The 19,106-nt window shown below is 37.1% G+C and overlaps 1 protein-coding gene across 1 annotated transcript in view; it reads right to left on the minus strand.

Moving 5' to 3' along the window:
- LOC102232284 (microtubule-associated protein 2) overlaps window positions 1-19,106 on the minus strand; it is an 83,462-nt gene continuing 64,356 nt past the window's right edge. Inside the window, exons 10-19 of the mRNA XM_023336624.1 lie at window positions 18,263-18,890; window positions 17,912-18,154; window positions 17,214-17,351; window positions 15,983-16,044; window positions 14,423-14,564; window positions 13,857-13,913; window positions 13,355-13,662; window positions 5,910-5,991; window positions 2,042-2,154; window positions 1-1,818 (exon numbers count right to left, since the gene is read on the minus strand). Of these exons, the coding sequence (XP_023192392.1) occupies window positions 1,597-1,818; window positions 2,042-2,154; window positions 5,910-5,991; window positions 13,355-13,662; window positions 13,857-13,913; window positions 14,423-14,564; window positions 15,983-16,044; window positions 17,214-17,351; window positions 17,912-18,154; window positions 18,263-18,890 (1,995 nt within the window). The 3' untranslated portion in view covers window positions 1-1,596. The remainder of the gene's footprint in view (window positions 1,819-2,041; window positions 2,155-5,909; window positions 5,992-13,354; window positions 13,663-13,856; window positions 13,914-14,422; window positions 14,565-15,982; window positions 16,045-17,213; window positions 17,352-17,911; window positions 18,155-18,262; window positions 18,891-19,106) is intronic.

Genomic DNA, 19,106 nt, shown 5'->3' on the forward strand with positions numbered 1-19,106 from the left:
TCACTTTTTGTTATTTTTATTGTCATTAATTATCATAATTGGTGTCATATCAACAGGAGAAAAACTGCATACATCTACTTGACCTTTTAAATACATTAAGAGTTGCTGCAGGGTGGAGCAAGAGGTGAGGGAGAGGCACACGGAGATGGGGGATGCAGAGTAAACACAGAAGCAAACAAACAGTTGCAGTTGGGGGCAGTAATTGGGCAGGAAGAGGGTCATACCACAAAGAGTATCTGGAGAAAAAAACAAACAAAAAAATCTAGATCACCCAAACATTTTGTCCAAACAGATATATCAGGATCTGACTGAGTTCTTTCTCCCAGTGGACATTTGACGAGTATTTCTCTTTTTTTTTTATTTAAGGCTTTTAAAAAGTTTTTAACCTTTAACAATTTCGTCTCCCTACACATCACGACAAACAACCCAAGTACAGCGGCGTCCCTCCATAAAACGGCATGGGATCTGCACCAAATGCATACACACACACACACACACACATGCTTTCGCACACACGCATACATACATTTTGGAGAAGTGGCATCTTCTACCGTAGCATCTATTCTTCAGTGGCTCAGACTGCAATCATTATCAACTTTAAACATCAACCTTTATTGGTTACTCCTCAAAGAATTTCCTTCTGGGACAGATATTTGTGGAATGAGCTCCAAGTGTTTAAGCAGGCGTCTATATAGATCTGCTGAGCAGGTTTAAGTGAGTAAGGCTGTTTGACAAGACGGAGATGCATCCCTCAGCAACACCAAATCAGTCTTGGACATTGTCACCAAGCATTACACTGTAAAACATCTATTAACTACAAAACATGAACTTGTTTATCTTTATCCAATAAATGAGGAAATTATTTACTAAAATTTATTTTTTTTTCTTCAATACAAAAGAGCCTCTTTTCATATTTGATTCATACATGCTTGTCATAACATGATGTGGTTCTTGCATATATGCCATTGTAAAGTAATATCTTATAGCCATATTTTTGCTTCCTTTTAAATGTGAGACATGTGAATGGGAAAGAGGTTGTATCATATAGAGATCTCTATATTATTATTTTTAATTTTATTATTACAGATCATGTATTAAGTCAATAATGACTCACAGTAAAGATGCTCATTGTTAGGGGATCTGGCAATCATGCATGTTTGCTGAGCAAGAACAAAAAGGGTGGCATGGTGTACAGGCCATGTCTTTAGTTGCTTAGAGTAGAAAAAAAGGCTGTCGCTTCTTCGATACGCTGATCCAAGACCAGTAAAGCCAGTGTTGACAGATATACCACTTAATCTAGAGCAAACGCCCAGTCTAACTATGCAAAACATTGTTCAAAACATAAAGGAATACCCACAAAACAAATCAGAAAAAACACATGTTTAAGGTTAAAAATAGAAGACCAAAACACAGTAGCTTCTAAGTCTAGTCTCTGCTTAGAGTTAGTGATGGATGTTGCGATAAAGATGTTAAGGAGACCTCTGTGTGCTGAGCATCAATGGTAACCACTTTGTTTCATGATGGCGAGAGAGGGCAGAAGAGTTCTTAAAGGTGAGAGTGTCTTGGATGCACAGCAGCAGTCTAGAGATCCAGTGTTCACAAGCCCTGCTTGGCTAAGGCATCACTTACATCCTTGGCCAAGGTTGCTAACTGTGGAGAATCCATTATGTTGAGACTGCCAGAGGACGACAGGTGGCTTTCCTTCTGATGGTGGGGAGAGACTGAGCCTGACAGACCAGGTGACTGGACCATGATCTCAGCTCCATGGTCAACACGGGCCTTTGCATGCTCACGAAATGTCAGCCTGTGGCTCTCAATCTGTTAAATGGAGAAAATATGTTTAAGACCATTAGAATAAGTTTAAGTAACTGAAGGCAGGCAGACAGTCTGTCTGTCTTCTCAAATATTAAAACAAAAAAAACAAAAAAACGACTGTGATTAGTCAGTCAAAACAGAATACGCTTTTGTAGATATTTGACGTCTCAGACAAATTCTCTCCCCTTCATTGATGCGTAGTAGCATTTAGCATTTAAACACTCACCATAATGCGACCTCCACCAGGAATATGATGTGCATTCTCCAGTGAACCCACCTTGGCTTGAGCTTTGTCTTTGAAATCCAACTTCACACTCTCTATTCGCACATTACCGCCACCTGAGCATAAGAAGAAGAAGAAGAATTACAAAAAACATGGTGCCTTGCTGAAGTACAAGGGGTTAACCATTGTACTATTTTGTATATACTTCTGTGTATTTTATCAGGTTTTATGAGATGGTGCAACATAAAATAGCATATAGCATTAAGTCTTTTCAGAATGTTTTTCAAATAAATACCTGAAAGTGTGTCTTGCATTTGTTTTAAGCTGCTTTTACTTTAGTAACCTTAAATACAATCCCTGACACCTACTGCCTTCATGATCTGATTTGGAAAAAGAAAACCATTGTTTTAAAAAAGCAAAAGGGGATCTTGCATAGACTTTGCCACAAGCCACTTAGATGTGGAAAAGACATTTAAGAAGGGGCTCTGTTTAGATCACAGGTGTCAAACTCCAGTCCTAGAGGGCCACTGCCCTGCAATTCTTAGATGTGCCTCTGCTGCACCACACCTGAAAAGAATAATTAGGTCAGTAGCAAGGCTCTGGAGAACTTGTCTACACAAGGCAGAGGTAATTAAGCCATTTCATTCCAGTGTTTTGTACCTGTCACACATCTAAAAACTGCAGGACAGTGGCCCTTGAGGACTGGAGTTTGACACCCCTGGTTTAGATGGAACCAAAATTGAGCTTTTAGGCCAACATGCAAAACACTATATGTAGCTGAAAAACCACTGCTGCCACACGGTGACTTATGGTGATGGCAGCTTATACTGTGGAGAAAAATGTGCACAAAGGGACTGACTGTTGATGTTTTATGTAACTCTGTGTCCTTTTGTTTTTGTAGATATGATGTCTGATGATTCATTTTCCTTTAGGATATTGATAAAACTGAAGTGAACTGAACTGGTAGGTTTATCTTGAGTAGGGACATAAACACTGATCAGAATAGATGGTAAGATGGATGAACCTTTCTAGGTAAGGTAAATTTATTTATATAGCATTTTCAGCAACAAGGCAGTTCAAAGTGCTTTACATGAATTAGAAGGAAATACAAACAAAACAACAAAACAAAAGAAAGACAAAAAGGTAAACATATTGGTCCCCCATGTTTAATAAGAATAAGTAGTCTGTAATTTATAAAGTAGTAGGGGTTTCTCTCATTCTTGTTCTGATAAAACTAAATGTTGGTTCTCTGACCGCCTATAATGTAGATACTTTCTAAGTTTGTTCTAGATCTGTAAACTAACAGGAGGCTCTCTAGGTCTTGCTCCGATATTAAATGTTTAATACTAAATGTTGATCTAAGGCAGGGGTGTCCAAAGTCGGTCCTTTATGGCCGGCATCCTGCATGTTTCAGTTCTCTCCCTGGTTTAACGCACCTGGATCAAATGATGGCTTGTTGGAAGACCTAAGAAGAACACTAACATGCTGAAAAGGTTGTTGCTACCACCATGGAGAGAACTAAAACGTGCAGGATGCCGGCCCTCAAGGACCGACTTTGGACACCCCTGATCCAAGTTAATGAGTAGTACAAGTCAATCCTAGAAAAAGATCTGTTTGAGGTTGAAAACAACTCTAGTCTGGGGTGGAGATTCACTTTACAACAAAACTCTAAACACCCAGTCAGACCTAGAGTGAAATGGTTTAGATAAAAGCATTATTATGCTTTTATCCAGACCTTGATCCAACTGAGAGTCTGGGAAAAAACTAGAAAACTGATGTTTACAGACAATTTGCATCCAATTTTAACAGTTTCAGGTATTTTAGATTATTTTTAGATGTATGGATGTTCTGCTAAAGTTCCCCAAAGTTCAAAATAAAGTCGACAAGACGGCTTTAAGGTTTTCGGTACCTCGTGCCTGGAACAACTTATAATTTATATGCTTCAACCTTAAACCTTTGGTACATCAAAGAGCTTTAAGAATATGGCAGTGGGTGTTTTCTGTGAGCAAATTTTAATGTGTATTTGTTTTTATTGCCGTCTTGGCCAGGTCTCCCTTGTAAAAGAGGTCTTTGATATCAGTGGGACTAGCCTGCTTAAATAAAGGTTAACTAAAAATAACAATAAACTGACCCACCATTGGGAATGAGCCTTAGGGCTGACAGTGTGGTGAAACCTGCACATAAAACCCCAAATAATAAAGAGCGTCAAGAATAACTGTGACAAAAAGACGCCAGCAGAGGGAGCTAGAACGGCAACAAACAACTGCTGCAATATTATTTGGAGAGTCTTAATGTGACATCTTAAACACAGAACCAAAATAAAAGTCACATATGGCCAAAGATGGATGCAAGCTAATTATATGTGTGTGAAACCTAACCATTCACTACAAATATTAAGTGTTCAACATTCGAGACTATCCAGAGGCTTAGAACGTATCATACGTCCAAGCTAAAAAAAAAAGCAGAGTAACCCTTAAAGTATTTATCATTTCTTGTAAAGGCCAGAACTGAGACTTTCAATGCTTCTGCATTGAGCCAGTCGAGGTGTGATCCAATGCAGCTCTCAACATCTTGTTTCACACTCATTTTCTAGGAAGACTTAAAGCAACTGCAGAAATGTTTGCCAGGGACCCGAAAAACACCTCCTACAGTCCACTGCCTGTGGACAGATCCATCAAGCTGTCAATCCAAATGCAGTTCATGCCTCAGTTCAACTGCTGTTCCTCCTGCCTACCAGGACACTGAAGAGTTCAGCAACCCAAAGTGATTGACGGGCTATTTCAGAGATTTATATAAGCTACAAAACAACCATTATTTATGCTGAAATGGGTTTGTTATTTAGTGTCTGAGAAGCAAATCAGTCAGAGCAATATTTTCAATTTTCTATATCTAAATATAACCGATTACATAAAACTACTGCAATTACACATCTTACCCACAGCAAACTGCTGGATATTTTTGCATGTTTTATGTCGGGAATTTTTCTATTCTAACTGAGGTGACTCATTTATTGCTCAATTTGACCAAATGGCTTTAGACTCTTATACTAATGAAGGAAGTATTAATAACAGATTCTATTTTTTTTCTCTAGTAGATTGCCCATATTTTTACCTAAAATGTTCTGGCATGTCAAAGAGCTTGTGAAGCTTTCTAATAAGATGTCAACAGCCATTGTAAGAGAAACAAGCCCACAGCATGACAGATCTCCCACTACATACAATAAACCACATGATAATTTGTCTTTGCTTTGCACTAAACCCATCTCTTCAAAAGTCAACGTTTCAATAAAAAGTCTCCATCCCCTTTAGAACTTGGCTCCAAACTTTTACCTTTGTAACAGTTGGACAGAAAAGGCCTTTTCCCTGGCATGCCTTTCAAAATGGTTAGCATGTAGATGGTTGTTATGGAGATCTGATGAACCCAGATTGCTGCTGTCTGATGCACCTCTTTAAAAGCTGTCTGCCATTCTGCTCACAGCATGTGGCAGTATGTTAAGTATCCAGCCTCACTGCCATTGGCTAACAGATATGGATTTATATGTCATGTTATTTTTAAAGGTGAATAATAACTGTAAAACATGTTTTAGTGGTAAATATCATGGATGTCAAAGAAAAAATTTTTCTGGATGCATTTTGTTTTCCAACTGAAAAAAAAGTTTTCATTTGCTGTAAAATGTTATGAATTTTACAGCAAAAGATAATACTGTTGCAATGGAAGATCAATTCAAAGCTTTAGACTTGTGTTTACAAAGGGTTCCAACAGGTGAGGATGGGGTTGTATACCAGTGAATAAGGCTTCCCAAAACACCCACAGCTGCTGTCATTCATATCTGATTCCCTTTGTATCATCAAATATGTATGGAGCTTTATACCTGGTCGATGATGAATGTTGTCGAGAGAACCACATTTGGAGGTCACATGGCTCAGGTCAATCTTCTTGTTCTGTATTTGTATCTGGAAAAGACAAAGTTGAGACAGAAAGTCAACATTTTGAGAGTCTAAATCATGTTAAAAAATACCAAATTTCTCTGAGTTACAGCTGATAGTGTGCTGTAAGATATGCAATTCCACTATGCATCTTTTTAATAAAGAAAATAATTCAACCCCAACCACAGAGGCCTCAAATTTGGGGGTAATAACATTGGTTGCAAGAGACTCCGGGGATCAAAGTTAAACCAGCTTAAAATGAGGTGTTGAATTTTGTTGGTAATTCTCTAGCACATTTCTCCAAATTTATGTAATTATCAATCCTTGCAATTATGTCCAATAATATTTATTTCCTTGATAAGTCTCACATTCAGGGGTGGAAATAAAAAATGTTTTACCGGCCACTGTTTTTTTGGGTTTATTTTTTTTTTGATTACAAACCCCACAAGTACAAGCAAATTATAGAAAATGTATGATTTATTCTTAACTCTATGAAAACCAATTTACTGACAATAAGTTTACTATAGAGATGTACATATACATAATAATTTAACATAAAGCATGGACACCTTATCAGGGTTGTAGTGCAATATTACTTCATTTTAAGTAATTACTAACGGCAAACTTTAACTACACAACCCTAACATTCTTGCAATCATATGTTGAACATTTCAGGGAGAGTTATTTGGCAATAACTCTCCCTGATAGTATTTATTAGAGATGTGCCTAGTCATTTTTAAAATATTTTTAAATTGTATCAATAGCTGTTCTTTAACTGTTTTGTTTTCCCTTAATTATTACGTTTTCTATTGAAACTAACAATTATTACTAAAATATCTCAGAAGTGTTCATTATTAATTCCATGGGTCATCATCATCATCATCATTCCTATGTTACTCCAGAGTTTTTCTGACTACCTGGAGCTTAGCGTTAGCTTCCCTCTCACACACACCTGCCTTTCTGTCTGCATGAAACTTTTTCTTTATGAACATTTCACTCCTTCTTACCGGTGTTCACCGGGCAGCAGCAGCTAATCTGAACCTCAATCTGTCCCTGGTCATGTCTCTCTCATCATCTTCTTCCGACATAATAAAGCCCCTTTATGGCTAATTCCCTCTCCTTGTCCCCTACTGAATCTCCTCCAACGGTCAAAATTAGTGTGGTAATTAACATATCGGTTAGTTTGACACATTTTTCTGAATGGGCTTATGCGCTTTTTAGCTTTTGTCGTAGTTTTTCTGACCCGCCCCGTCTCGTATCCGCTCATTTTCTCAGAAATGGCGCCATTTATAAACTTAGAGGGGAGGGGCGGACCAAGGAGGACTGAGGGATTTCATTGGATAAGCCCAATGTCCGTCAATAAAATCAACCAATGGGCTGTCGCCGTCGATAAAAATTTGATTTCATATAATTGTTTCGTTAAATTATGACAGCGTAGAGCCGCCAGACACGGACATTATGTACATCAGTCTGAACTCCAGCCGGTCAGTCCTGCCCTGAACATAAGTTCTTACTGAATGCAGGTTATTTTTTCTGGGTTTTTTTTCGCCCTGTTCAAATTGTCAACCCGCCACAGTGCCGGGTGCGTTGCTCCAATTTACACGCCACTTCATACTTTTACCCGCATTTGGCCAGTGGCGGGTGCTAATTTCCACCCCTGCTTACATTTAATGTTTTCTGTACCCAGATCTTTTTTTCTTAAACACCTTCTTATAGACAAAATAAATAAATAAATAAATACTAGGTGAAAAAGTCTTTTGAAGAAGAATATAAAAAGGTTTTTGATTTACATCAATAAAAAGATTCCTGTAGAAAATCACCCTTATGTTCAGCTCTTTCCAAAGATTCTGTATCAGATTCAAATCAGTACTACTGTAGTACTATTTCTAAACTATGAGACAGCAAACAGAAAGGAGTAATAAAGTTCTAGGCATAGCAAAATGAGTAAGGAGAGAAACAACACATGCTAAAGTGAATCACTGCAACATGTAAGGTCACCGACATAGTTCATATTTTTCAATGATTATTCCGGGAAACAGAAGCTTTGTTATGAACATGTGAATAGAAGTCAAACAATGAAGATAATGAGATACAGACTGTTCAGCTGTTCGAGCTTCTGCACCTACAAGGATAATAATGTTGGTTTGAAAAGTTGTGCATCGGTGAATAATAAAGAAGTTTCACTGGTATGAAAACAAATAACATGAACACAAAGTCAAAATAATGTATTGTGCTTTGTGTAAGTATTGAATTGGAGCATCAAGTCTTTCAGTCCTTTGACAAACCATTCAACTGTTCCTGTTGAGTTGTGATATGAAAGGCAACTCCAAATCTTTATGTATTTAAAAAAAGCATTCTTTGAGGATGATAAACAGCAGTTCTACATTTATGAAGTCTAACAGACTCTTGCATCACTTTCTTCAGACATTGGCAGATAATCTGCAAAAACTTTAAAAAGTATATTTTTGGTATAAAAGTACCAAAGAAGCAGTTGAACCATGTTCCCCTTCTTGCAAATAAAATATATTACTTTTGTTGTGCCATTTTTGATCTTCCTATGGCATATAGAACATTCCACACATTACATTGTAGGAATTGTATCAGATTTCCCTTTGTTACTTTATTATTGTATTTATTTATTTTTGTTTTATTTTTAATAAAATCAGCTCCTTTTTGATTTTCTATGTATTATTTCCAAATGATTAATAAAATAAGTCAAAATCGTAGGCATGAAGAAAAAGCAAAAGAAAAAATGTAAAAAAAATCTCCAACTGAGTCTGTTTAGAAAATATTCCAGACAACACTTAATTGAGCACAAAACGGTTCTATGAACAGCTATTAACTGCTTTGCCACAGGCGCCAGTAAATTTTTGTTATTGTAGTTTAAGCACAGCTGTTTGCCAAGATACATTGGTAATTCCATGCTGAATACCTGAATTCATTAAACAAAAATAGGTTTAATGTAAACAGACCAGGGCTATAAAGTCAGGGAAACTTTTAATTGTTTCATTGTTATGAGGCTTGTGTTATGGTGCATTGATAATATGCATCAGTCAAATCAGAAACCACAGATGGAGCAGACACCTGCTTCTTCAGATGGCTGCAGTTAGACTTAATCAACTGTTTCTTGAAATATGCTACATATTGCAGATAAAGGTCAGTGAAGAAGGTCTTAGATGATTGGAATAAAATCTAGTAGAAAACCTTTACATTTGTTGAGAGAAATTTTTAACTGTACATCAAAACAGGAAACCAAACAAAACTATTCTATTTTGTGGTGTTGAACGCTTTTGGAATGTCTTTCAAATGCTTAAATCTTTCATGTCTAATGGCGGTTGCATAAAATGGCAATCACTTTTAATGATAAAGATGTATAAAAGTTTAGAAATAAATACATGTTTTAATCCACTGGCATAACCCTAACAATGAAGGAATCTTTATTTTAAGTTAATTTATTCAGTAGAGAAAAATAAAATTAGATATTTGTTTGCAACAAATCTCAAGTAGCACTGTTATAATTTTTTTTATAACACTCATTTGCTAATTAGAATTGACAACATTTTAAAAAATTTTTTTTGACAATTTCTTCTTATTTTTGTTCTTTTTGTTCAACATTTCACAAGGTTGGAGCATACAGAGAGAAACATCTTTGACTTCCCTGCTCTACATAGGCTCTTTTGATTATCCTAGAGTCCTGGATCCAATGTCCAAAGTTAGCAACATTTATTTTACAGTTTACAACCATTTTCACCTGGTTCTAGAAACACATTACTGAAATGGTAGTACTGTTCAGAAAAGTACAAGAATTTGAATGTTTAAACCTTTAAAATTTAAATGTCCAAAAAGCAAATCAAAATGGCAGAAAAACAAGTTTCCATAGAAAAGCATGTTGGCAAATATATCCATAGCTCGGTGAATGAACGACATACAGAACAACAAGTTGAAAAGGGAAGCAGTAAGATTGCAAAAGCACAGCACAACACACCACAAAATGCACTGATAATGTAACACTGAGAATGGTTTGCAGGACAAGACTCACGTTTCCACCTCCTGCTGAGTGACCCCGCCTGTCCAAGGACCCACACCTAGACTGAACATGGCTATAGTCCAGTTTAACACTGGGGATGAGGACCTGCAGGGGCGGAGGCGAGCAATGAAGTGGGAAAATACTTCGACCCTTTAACAAATCTTGTAAACAATTTCTATCAACTAGTCATTTAATACTCCAGAGATTTTTCAACAATAGTCCTGGCTCTCACAGTTCCTCTGCAACCTTGGACGAGCATATAGAAACACATCTACAGCATATAGAAACACATCTACAAAAGACACTATTCTAACCTTGGAATGAGCTGATCAATAAATAAAGTGAACAATTAAAAAACACAAGACTCAGACAAATAGGCTGCATGACTGAAACCCTGACCTGACACTGTCCCTTCCATACACTGAAGGCTTTATATACCAGTGGGAGTGGGAGGCATAAACTGTAATCCAATACTTCTGATTTTAAGATGCAGTTCTCTCTCCTTGATTGTGGCAGAAAAGGACAATCTTCAGAGAGGCCTTGAAGTAAAAATAGAGGCAAATTACAGCCATATTAAATAGGGACCTCAGTTTAAGGTGCATGCAAAGGTGAAAAATATGCGAGTGTACTGTGTTAATTAATGACTCGCTTCAGCTGCAAAGAGAGAAAGCAGGAGTGAGATGCAGATACAGTCAACTCAATAGCGCAAATTAATAATAAAAATAGCGACATGTCATGCAGCAATTTTAAAGGGAAATAAAAAAGTGATTCCATTGTACAAACATATTTTTAGGTGGTTTCTGCAGGAAAGGACATGTTGTTGGCAGAACAACAACAGGCATTTGGCCTTAAGCTTTTTGGGGTTTGTTACTAAAAGATGGTTAAATTCCAGGATGACTATCCAAAAGACTCATTTTATTCAATAACCATCCATTGTGCTCTAAATAAAATTAAAACCTGTATATTTCTTTAAAACAAAGGTAAATGAATTTTAAAAAATTTAAAAAGTGAAAGCAGATAATATGTTTGTGGTCAAATGATGTTAATAGGCTGTTAAAGTTTATCCTGACTAATAGTTTAAAAATGTTTTTGCATCTCCAGCTTACAAATTAAATATATCTAAAAAAAGTTATTAAAAGGAAATGTACACTTAGCACAGAACGTAGAAAATCAATGTATGTAGACTTTTTCATATTGTAACTATGCAACTTATAGCATTTAGAAGCCTGTTTACTTTCCCTTAAAATGAGCCCCATTTGTAAGTAAAACATTTGCATGAGGAGAAGCTGAAAGTTTTTCAAGGTTAAAATAATAATACCGTACTCAATCCACCAATGCTTTTTCCCTACAAGTGTGGGATAATTTTAGCGGTATTCCTAAATGTTAGGAGAAATTAGATGTCATAATTATTATCAGCAAGCCATGAGTCCAGCTCACACAGTGTGTTGCCAACAAACAAATGGTAATGGTAAAGAAGTGCAGCACAGACTTCCAGATCAAAAAACCTCTGTGCTTTGCTGCTGATAGCATGTGTATTGGTTCTTGTGCCTATATAACAGCAGTAAATGTACAAAACCCCTTTTGGCCACCAAAAGAATATGCAGGCAATCAGAAAAAAAATGAATCTGCCAAAATTACAGGAATCTGAACCTCACTAAGCTATCTTTCAAGCTTAGATTTTCTGCCTAGAGGAGCAGATTAAATGTTACCTTTGCTGAATGACAGTGTGCAGCTCTAAATAGGTTGGAAAATCTGACGTTTCCCCCTAGTTCTGATAAAAAAACACACAAATGAGCTACCAAAAGATGACTTCCTTCGATAATAAGACAGGGAACACACAAAATGAATGGTCTTGTGTTGGAAGCAGCAAAAATAATTGTAATGAAATCAGGAGAAACCTTGCTTTAAGTCACAATATTTATTTTTAAGTGTAAATGAGCCCATTAGTAATATGCTGTTCTCACCAAGTTTGGACACAACTCTTACAGAGATTATTTTGAAATCTGTATCATAAAAAAACACGAGCTAAGAAGTGTAATCTGTGCATTGGACTAACAATGCATTCACTTCCACATCCACAGGATTACTTCTGAAACTCCTCCGGTTTAGAACGGATGAAGTAAATAAATGTTAGCAGTAGGAAAAAAGAACCATGTCACTAATCATAACCAATCATGCATCTTGGACAGAGACACATGCATGCAATGAAAAACAAAGCATCAATTTTTTTCAGCGGATGACAGGCCATCGTTTGGAACATGATTCCTCCATATTTTGTAGTTGACTGCACTAAGCAGCTCAGAGACCTGTAAAAGTCATAAACACATCAGACAAAAGCTTAGACTCCTAATCGGGTCATCAGTGCAGCCTTGTATAAGCTGATAGCTACAGACACACACTGCTGTTTTCATCACTTTGCTTGATGCTGCAGCACTGCTGTTTTTGTTGCAGGGCGAAACCTAGACAAGACAAAAAATCTTGACAATACTAGGGAGGGAGGTGTTTATACTCAAATGCACAGTCTCCCTTGGATCAGAAAACATCATTTGAAATGTGTACATACTGTATGTTGATGCTGTCCTTACAAACAAAGCCTGGTGGAAACCCTCAGGAAATAATCCCCAATGAGATGTTAAAGACTTCAGTGTACTAAAATCTGGAGCGTCTGACGAGCTAATTTAGGGATAGGCCAAAAATAATGAAAGAAACATTAACATGCTTGAAACACAATAATGAAATTAAGCCGCATCGTTGTGAGATGTTACTGAGATGATTTTAGTTCATCTCAGCAACAGCTCAACAATTTTTTTTCAGTGAAGTGGAACACACCTAATAAACTGTCAAAGTCAACTAGTTTTTCTAAAAACCTAATCCATCACAAAGACAATAAAACAACATCAAGTGTGAACACAATTTAGAAAAGAGGCTTTAGGATATATGCAGGATAAGAAAGGTGAGAATTTGTTTGAAAAACACAATTTGCAAGGCACTACTGTCACTTCTGCATATTGCCATTTCCCCAGAACATTTTTGTGACGTGGAAAGCTGTAGATGAAACTCTTTAGAATGATTTTACTTACTTGTGAGACCTACTTTTATATACATGAAAAAATTTTCTAATTTACCGGTAGTTCCTCCGCTACAAAAACTTTTAGTCGATGTGGATTCAATTTATATGAAAGCAACTTAAGCTCATAGTTTTGTCTTAATGAGTCTGTATTGAAATAATAAATTCATGATGACAAAAAAAGATACAAGGAAAATAAAACTAACAGTCAGGAAAAAAGAAATATGCATGAATGAAGGAAACAACACAAAGGGCTTCAGGTTTTGAGTGTGAAATTGTAAGACATGACATGTTACCTGTCCTCCTTTTGGCTGGTATTTGATATTCTCTGTTGACCCGATCTTGGACTTGACATTCTTGAAGTCAGGCAGTGGCTGGTTGATGATGCGCAGCTGCTTGGGAGTGGTTGCGGGTGACTTTGGTGGGGTGCGGACCACTGCCACTTTCCTCTCCTGGGAAATCAAACTGAGGGAGCGCGGGGTCCCGGGGGTTCTGGAAGATGACGAGTAGCTGGGAGGGGTTCCTGGGGTGATGGCTGTGGAGCCTGGGGTCCGAGGGGTGGAGTGCCCACTGCGAGCTGAACGGGAACGTACCGATTCTGTAACTAAAGAATACATGGTTGAAACAAATGATGACAAGAGAACTTCAGGGATGAGTTGTAATCCTAAATTTTGCAGTTGTGATATTCAAATATGAATACAACTCATTTCAAGTCATTTGGATTATTACATTGAAAGTCATTTGGATTATTACATTGAAAAAAGAAACATTTCACATTACATTTGAAATTCTTCTTACCTGTCATGCTTGGGGCTCGTCCTATCCTATGCTCTGCTCTCATTTCAGTGCGAAATGCTGTAAAAAGGGAAATTAAATAAAAATCAAAACATGCATCTAAACATGAAGAAATTAAGTGTAGGTCATGTTTTAAAAAACTTAGTTGCTCTTGATGATTCTTTGTTTTATATAGTGTGTGTTGATTGGGATGAATGGTGCATTCATTTGTCTAGTATGGTCAGTGTTTGCCACATTTAATTGTTACTACATTTAAAACAAAGATTAGAAAAATAAATCTATATGTTATATCCTTGGAAAGAAAAATCTGAACTGGCTAAATAATACAACAAGAAACATGCCTAATATGTATATAACAAATATACCCAACATCAACAATTCCTGTATTCCTCTTTTGAAAAGAACATTGTTAAATTTTTCAAATAAATACAGACAAATTTTTTTTTACCTTTTCAGAAAATGCTGAAAAGTAAAACCCAATTGAGCAATATTGATATAAGAACAAAGATTTCTGCCTCTGACAACTGTGAGGAGTCTGATGCCTTTGTGAAGTGAAATGATCAGCCTACATGTGGGCCTGCGGGGAGCAGTTGATCCAGAGCTGGTGATGGAGGTAGAACTCTCCTCGTGTTCGTGGTAGCCACGGCGACCCAGAATAGAGGCATGACGTGGTGCAGATGATCTCTTTGCGGGACTCCGTGACCCACCATCCTGATGGGAAAGAAAACTCATTAGAACAGCGCAATAACATCAGCTTAAGTAGTATCATGTGATTGTTGACTTCTTGTAATTACATAACATTTCTGTACATTCACAATTTGTGAAACTACCCTGCCAAACAACTGTCCGCCCATCTCAACTGTAAGACTGTGATTCTGATGAGCTCTGTGGTCTAATGAGGCTGGACATCTAGATGGGAACCATTGTAACAAATGGTGAGCATAACACTAAAATGGAACAACAATGTGACCCAGTATGTGAATATAAACAACACAGTGACAGACTTATGAAAATGACACAGCAGATCAAACTAATTGGCACAGAGCTCAGTAAGTTGTTGTATAATTGGGAAGATGTTTGTAGGACCATTTTATGTGTAAATGCGCTCAAACAGCAATGTACGGTATATATTTTCTTCAACTAGTCTTCTTCCACTATCTGGTTTTTGTATACACAGGTGACATTGGTACTTCTGAGGAATTCATCAGATGCATTACCTTTATACGATTCTTTAAAAAATATATACAAAGGTATCGATCAACAAACATAAAAAAGGTAGAGCGTTGAACATCATGTTCAGCTTTGGCAACAGTAACCGGCCACACATTAATAGATGGATTAGAAGACATTTACAGTATGCTGAAAATGACATGACATTTAAGGAATGCAGAAATGGTGTTATTATAGACACAATAACTGTCATTAGCATGGTGGAGGAGGAAAATGGAGTCACGACCACGCCAGCCGATGGGGAAATGTCACAGGGTGACTCTACACCCACTCAGTATAATAAACATTGCAAATGGGTCTGTCTTCACTATCTGTGCAAAAAGAACCAGTAATCTAACAGCTTAGTCCTGTATGGAAAACCAGCATTGTCACTGTCTTTTAAATTACAAGAGAAAAATATTATTTGCTTGTGTTATTCTTCTGTCAGTTGATGTATTTCAGCTAATATGTGTCAACTTTTGAGGTATTTTGATAGTTATATCAAGCTATATTCTCTTTTTAAGCTACAATACACGCCATTTATATCTTGAAAATATTTCATTCTCCAATTCAAGAACAGATTTTTGGAGTGTTTCTAACTCCTTTGAAGATAAGAAGGTATGCAACCATGTGTTTTACATTGTGATAGCTGCCTACAAATAATACCATAATGAGGAGACAAAACTTGTCATACAATTACCTTATTATCATTACATCAAAAATATTTTTTTAGCCTGTGAACTTGTTTGCTGGCAAAGGCAAGAAAGTGATTGTGATTGTATGATTTATTTTTAGGACCCTGATCTCAAGCATCTCCGATATGTTATATTCTGCACTGATATATAGTTGCTACATTTTTCAATTCTTTTGTTTTTCATGTAACTGGTTTTGATGGAAAATGTTACATCAGAGTTACTTACTGATGCTCTGTCTCGAGACTGTCTGGCAACACTAAGAGGGTGGCGACTGTCTGAAAGGGCTTCTGAAACAGAAATGAGGGAAAATTAGGCAGGACATATCTATCTAAATACAATTAAGCTAAAGTATAAGTACTTAAAATGATCCACATTGTCAATTACATAGTTCGTAACAAACATTTATACTTGGATTTTATGTCTTAGATTGGAGAAAAACAGGAGACTTGAAGAAGGATCAACTTGTGGTCAGAGGATCTCCAAAACTACAGCTCTTTTAATGGAGTTCCTGTCTGCATTAGTAAGATAGGAACACCATTCTGTCTTATTGAGTCCCATATTGCTGGTATTGAAAGTTGTACAAGAGAAGAATACTGGTGGAAAAACTAGTGATTGCCTTCATTTTACACCATGTGGATGTCCTGTGGTATGTGTGCGTCACTAATCTGGGAAACACATAGCACCAATGTGCACTATAGGAAGAAGGCAAGATCTTGCATGTGTTGTAAGCTATAAGTAAAAACACGTATGGCTTCTTAGGCTATGAGTCAAATGTGCAATGGGAGTAGGTTGCTGCTCCTTTGAGAGCGTTGTTCTTCAAAGACTTGGCATTAAATCATACAGAGTGAAGGATTTCTATAATCTAATTGGGGCAATGCAGCAGTAAGCTGAGCTTTTATCATTGGTGACACAGAATTCAGTCCATCAGGGAAAAATTAGGTGCAAACTGCCTCTGGGACAGAACAGCATTGGAGACTGCTTATGGAACAAAACATAGATTAGTAGCTTAGAAGCAATCATACATTTGAAAGTGGAAAAGAACATTTATAGTATGGTTTAAAAACTGTAACAGCTTCAGTATTGGCCAATTATAATGAAAATATATGACTATAATGAACAGATCACTAATAGTTCAAACCAAGTGCAAGAATTAAGTGGGAAACTAAAGGGACAACAGTACAAAACCTTTGCTTTCCTGTACAAAAACCTGAATGAATTAATGTATGAAGGGCCATAAACTTTCTTTAAATGAAAACAGATGAAACATTTCTTTCGATCCGTTTAATTCTGATTACATAAACAGAAAAACACAAAACCAAACAAATAATTGTAATCAATAAAACAAAAATGAATACCTTATGTAAGAGTATTCTGACATGCCATGACAGATATGATGGAAACTGCTGTACTGGTAAATGCTAAGGAAACTGCCTGACAGATCAAGCCCATGTTTCACCTGTGGGTCTCCTTCTTGGGCAGGAGTGATGCTGGATTGGCCTAGTGTGACGGACTGCTGGCTTCATGGCGCTCCGCTTGGACGGAGACAGAGTCTGAGTCTCCACTTTTTTGTTGAACTCAGTCTTCTTTATGATGGCTGCAAAATTCAAAGAAACAAAGCAAGTGACTAAAAACACTGAAAACCTTTGAGGGGAGACATCATCACACTTAGGTGCCTTTCTGCTGTTTGATTGTGCGTGTTTATTTCTTATGATTATCTACATACATATTTCTCAAATGCGGTCCTGGAAGTTAATATAGCTGCTTAGAAGTACAAGCCTTGACCAAATTAAAAAAGAAAATTTGTAAAAATATTGATATTTGTCCATTGATACAGAAAACATTGTCTATATTTTTGTTTGTTTTTCTCTAAGCATCCCATATTCCTGGTATTAACATTTGTTGATTATAGTATAGGACATGAAAACACTCATTGTTTCACATTGCAATTCATTGGGGGTAGGTATGGGTAAAAACTTTATTGTTTTTACTGTTTACATGAAATAACCAGTTGAAAAAAAATTGTGTAGTGATATTCATTTTAGGAAGAAGGGTAATTTGGAGATTATTTATTTAAACAGTATTATCCATTCTTCAGTACGATTAGAAAATTATTTGTATGATTACTGAAAAAATAATGATTGTTAAAAAAAATACCTTTTTTCTTTTTAATCTCTTCTCTGGGTATGTAGATGGGCTCTTTGCGAACAGGTTTGCGTTCAGGCGTGGAGATGCGTCCTCTAGTTCGCCCTCCTTTAGTTTTGGGTTTGACAGATTTTTCTTGTTTTTCTGTACTTCGTTGTTTTGTCAGACTACTCTGTATGACAGCAGGTTTCTTAACTGGACTGGGCACCTTGGGTAAAAGCTCAATCTGCTCCGTTGCCATACTCTTATCATCATCTAGTAGACAAGACACGGAAAAAAACAACATTACCTGGTTAGAAACAGCAGCAGGAAAAGGGATTGGGGTAAATACTATAATAGGATATATATTTTAAATGATATTACCTTGTGTGTCTACCCAGGAGCTGTCAAGGATAGAGTCATCAACTGTAGTTTCATCTCTATCGTAGCTTTCTGACCGTCCCTCTGTTTCTCTGGTCTGAGCTTCCTGTGCTGGGGAGACAGGGGTTTCAGGAACTTCCCCTACCTCCTCAAGGCTGGCTGCCTCAAAATCTGCTTCCTCAGCCAACTCTATAGATTCATCCTCGTCTGCCTCTTCTTCTTCTTTCCGTGCACCAACACAGAGGGTTTCAGCCTCAGGTGGAGCAGAGAAACGGACACTGTGACCAGGTTCTTCAGCTTCATCGATGGTTTGCACCACTGTGATGAAATCGTCTTCAACCATCACCACAGATTCAATTGCAGCGTGGGTCTCTGGTATCTCTTTTGTCACCTCGGCATCTGCATTCTCCTTTTCAGGCAGATTTCCTTCAGCAAGATTTATGGAGACATTTTCTGTTTGCTGCATTCCTTTGGCTTCTACTGGCTGGTCTGAAACTATTTTGTCCATTTGAGTCAGTTTCTCTTGTTCTTTCTCCTTGTTGAGTTCCATCTCCATATTTTCCTTCTCCTCCTTCTCTTTCAGTTCCTGCTCTGCTCTCTCTTTTTCCATTCTTTCTTTCCTTTCTCTTTCCTCTCGCTCCATTTGTTCTTTCACTTTTTCTTCCCTCTCATTTTCTTCTTTCTCCTTCCTCTCCCTCTCTTCTTTTTCTTTCCTCTCCCTTTCTTCTTTCTCCTTCTCTCTCTGTTCTATTTCTTTCCTCTCCCTTTCTTCTTTCTCCTTCCTCTCTCTCTCTTCTTTTTCTTTCCTCTCCCTTTCTTCTTTCTCCTTCCTCTCCCTCTCTTCTTT

This window comes from Xiphophorus maculatus, chromosome 7, assembly GCF_002775205.1.
Source record: "Xiphophorus maculatus strain JP 163 A chromosome 7, X_maculatus-5.0-male, whole genome shotgun sequence".
NCBI classification, from domain to species: Eukaryota; Metazoa; Chordata; class Actinopteri; order Cyprinodontiformes; family Poeciliidae; genus Xiphophorus; species Xiphophorus maculatus.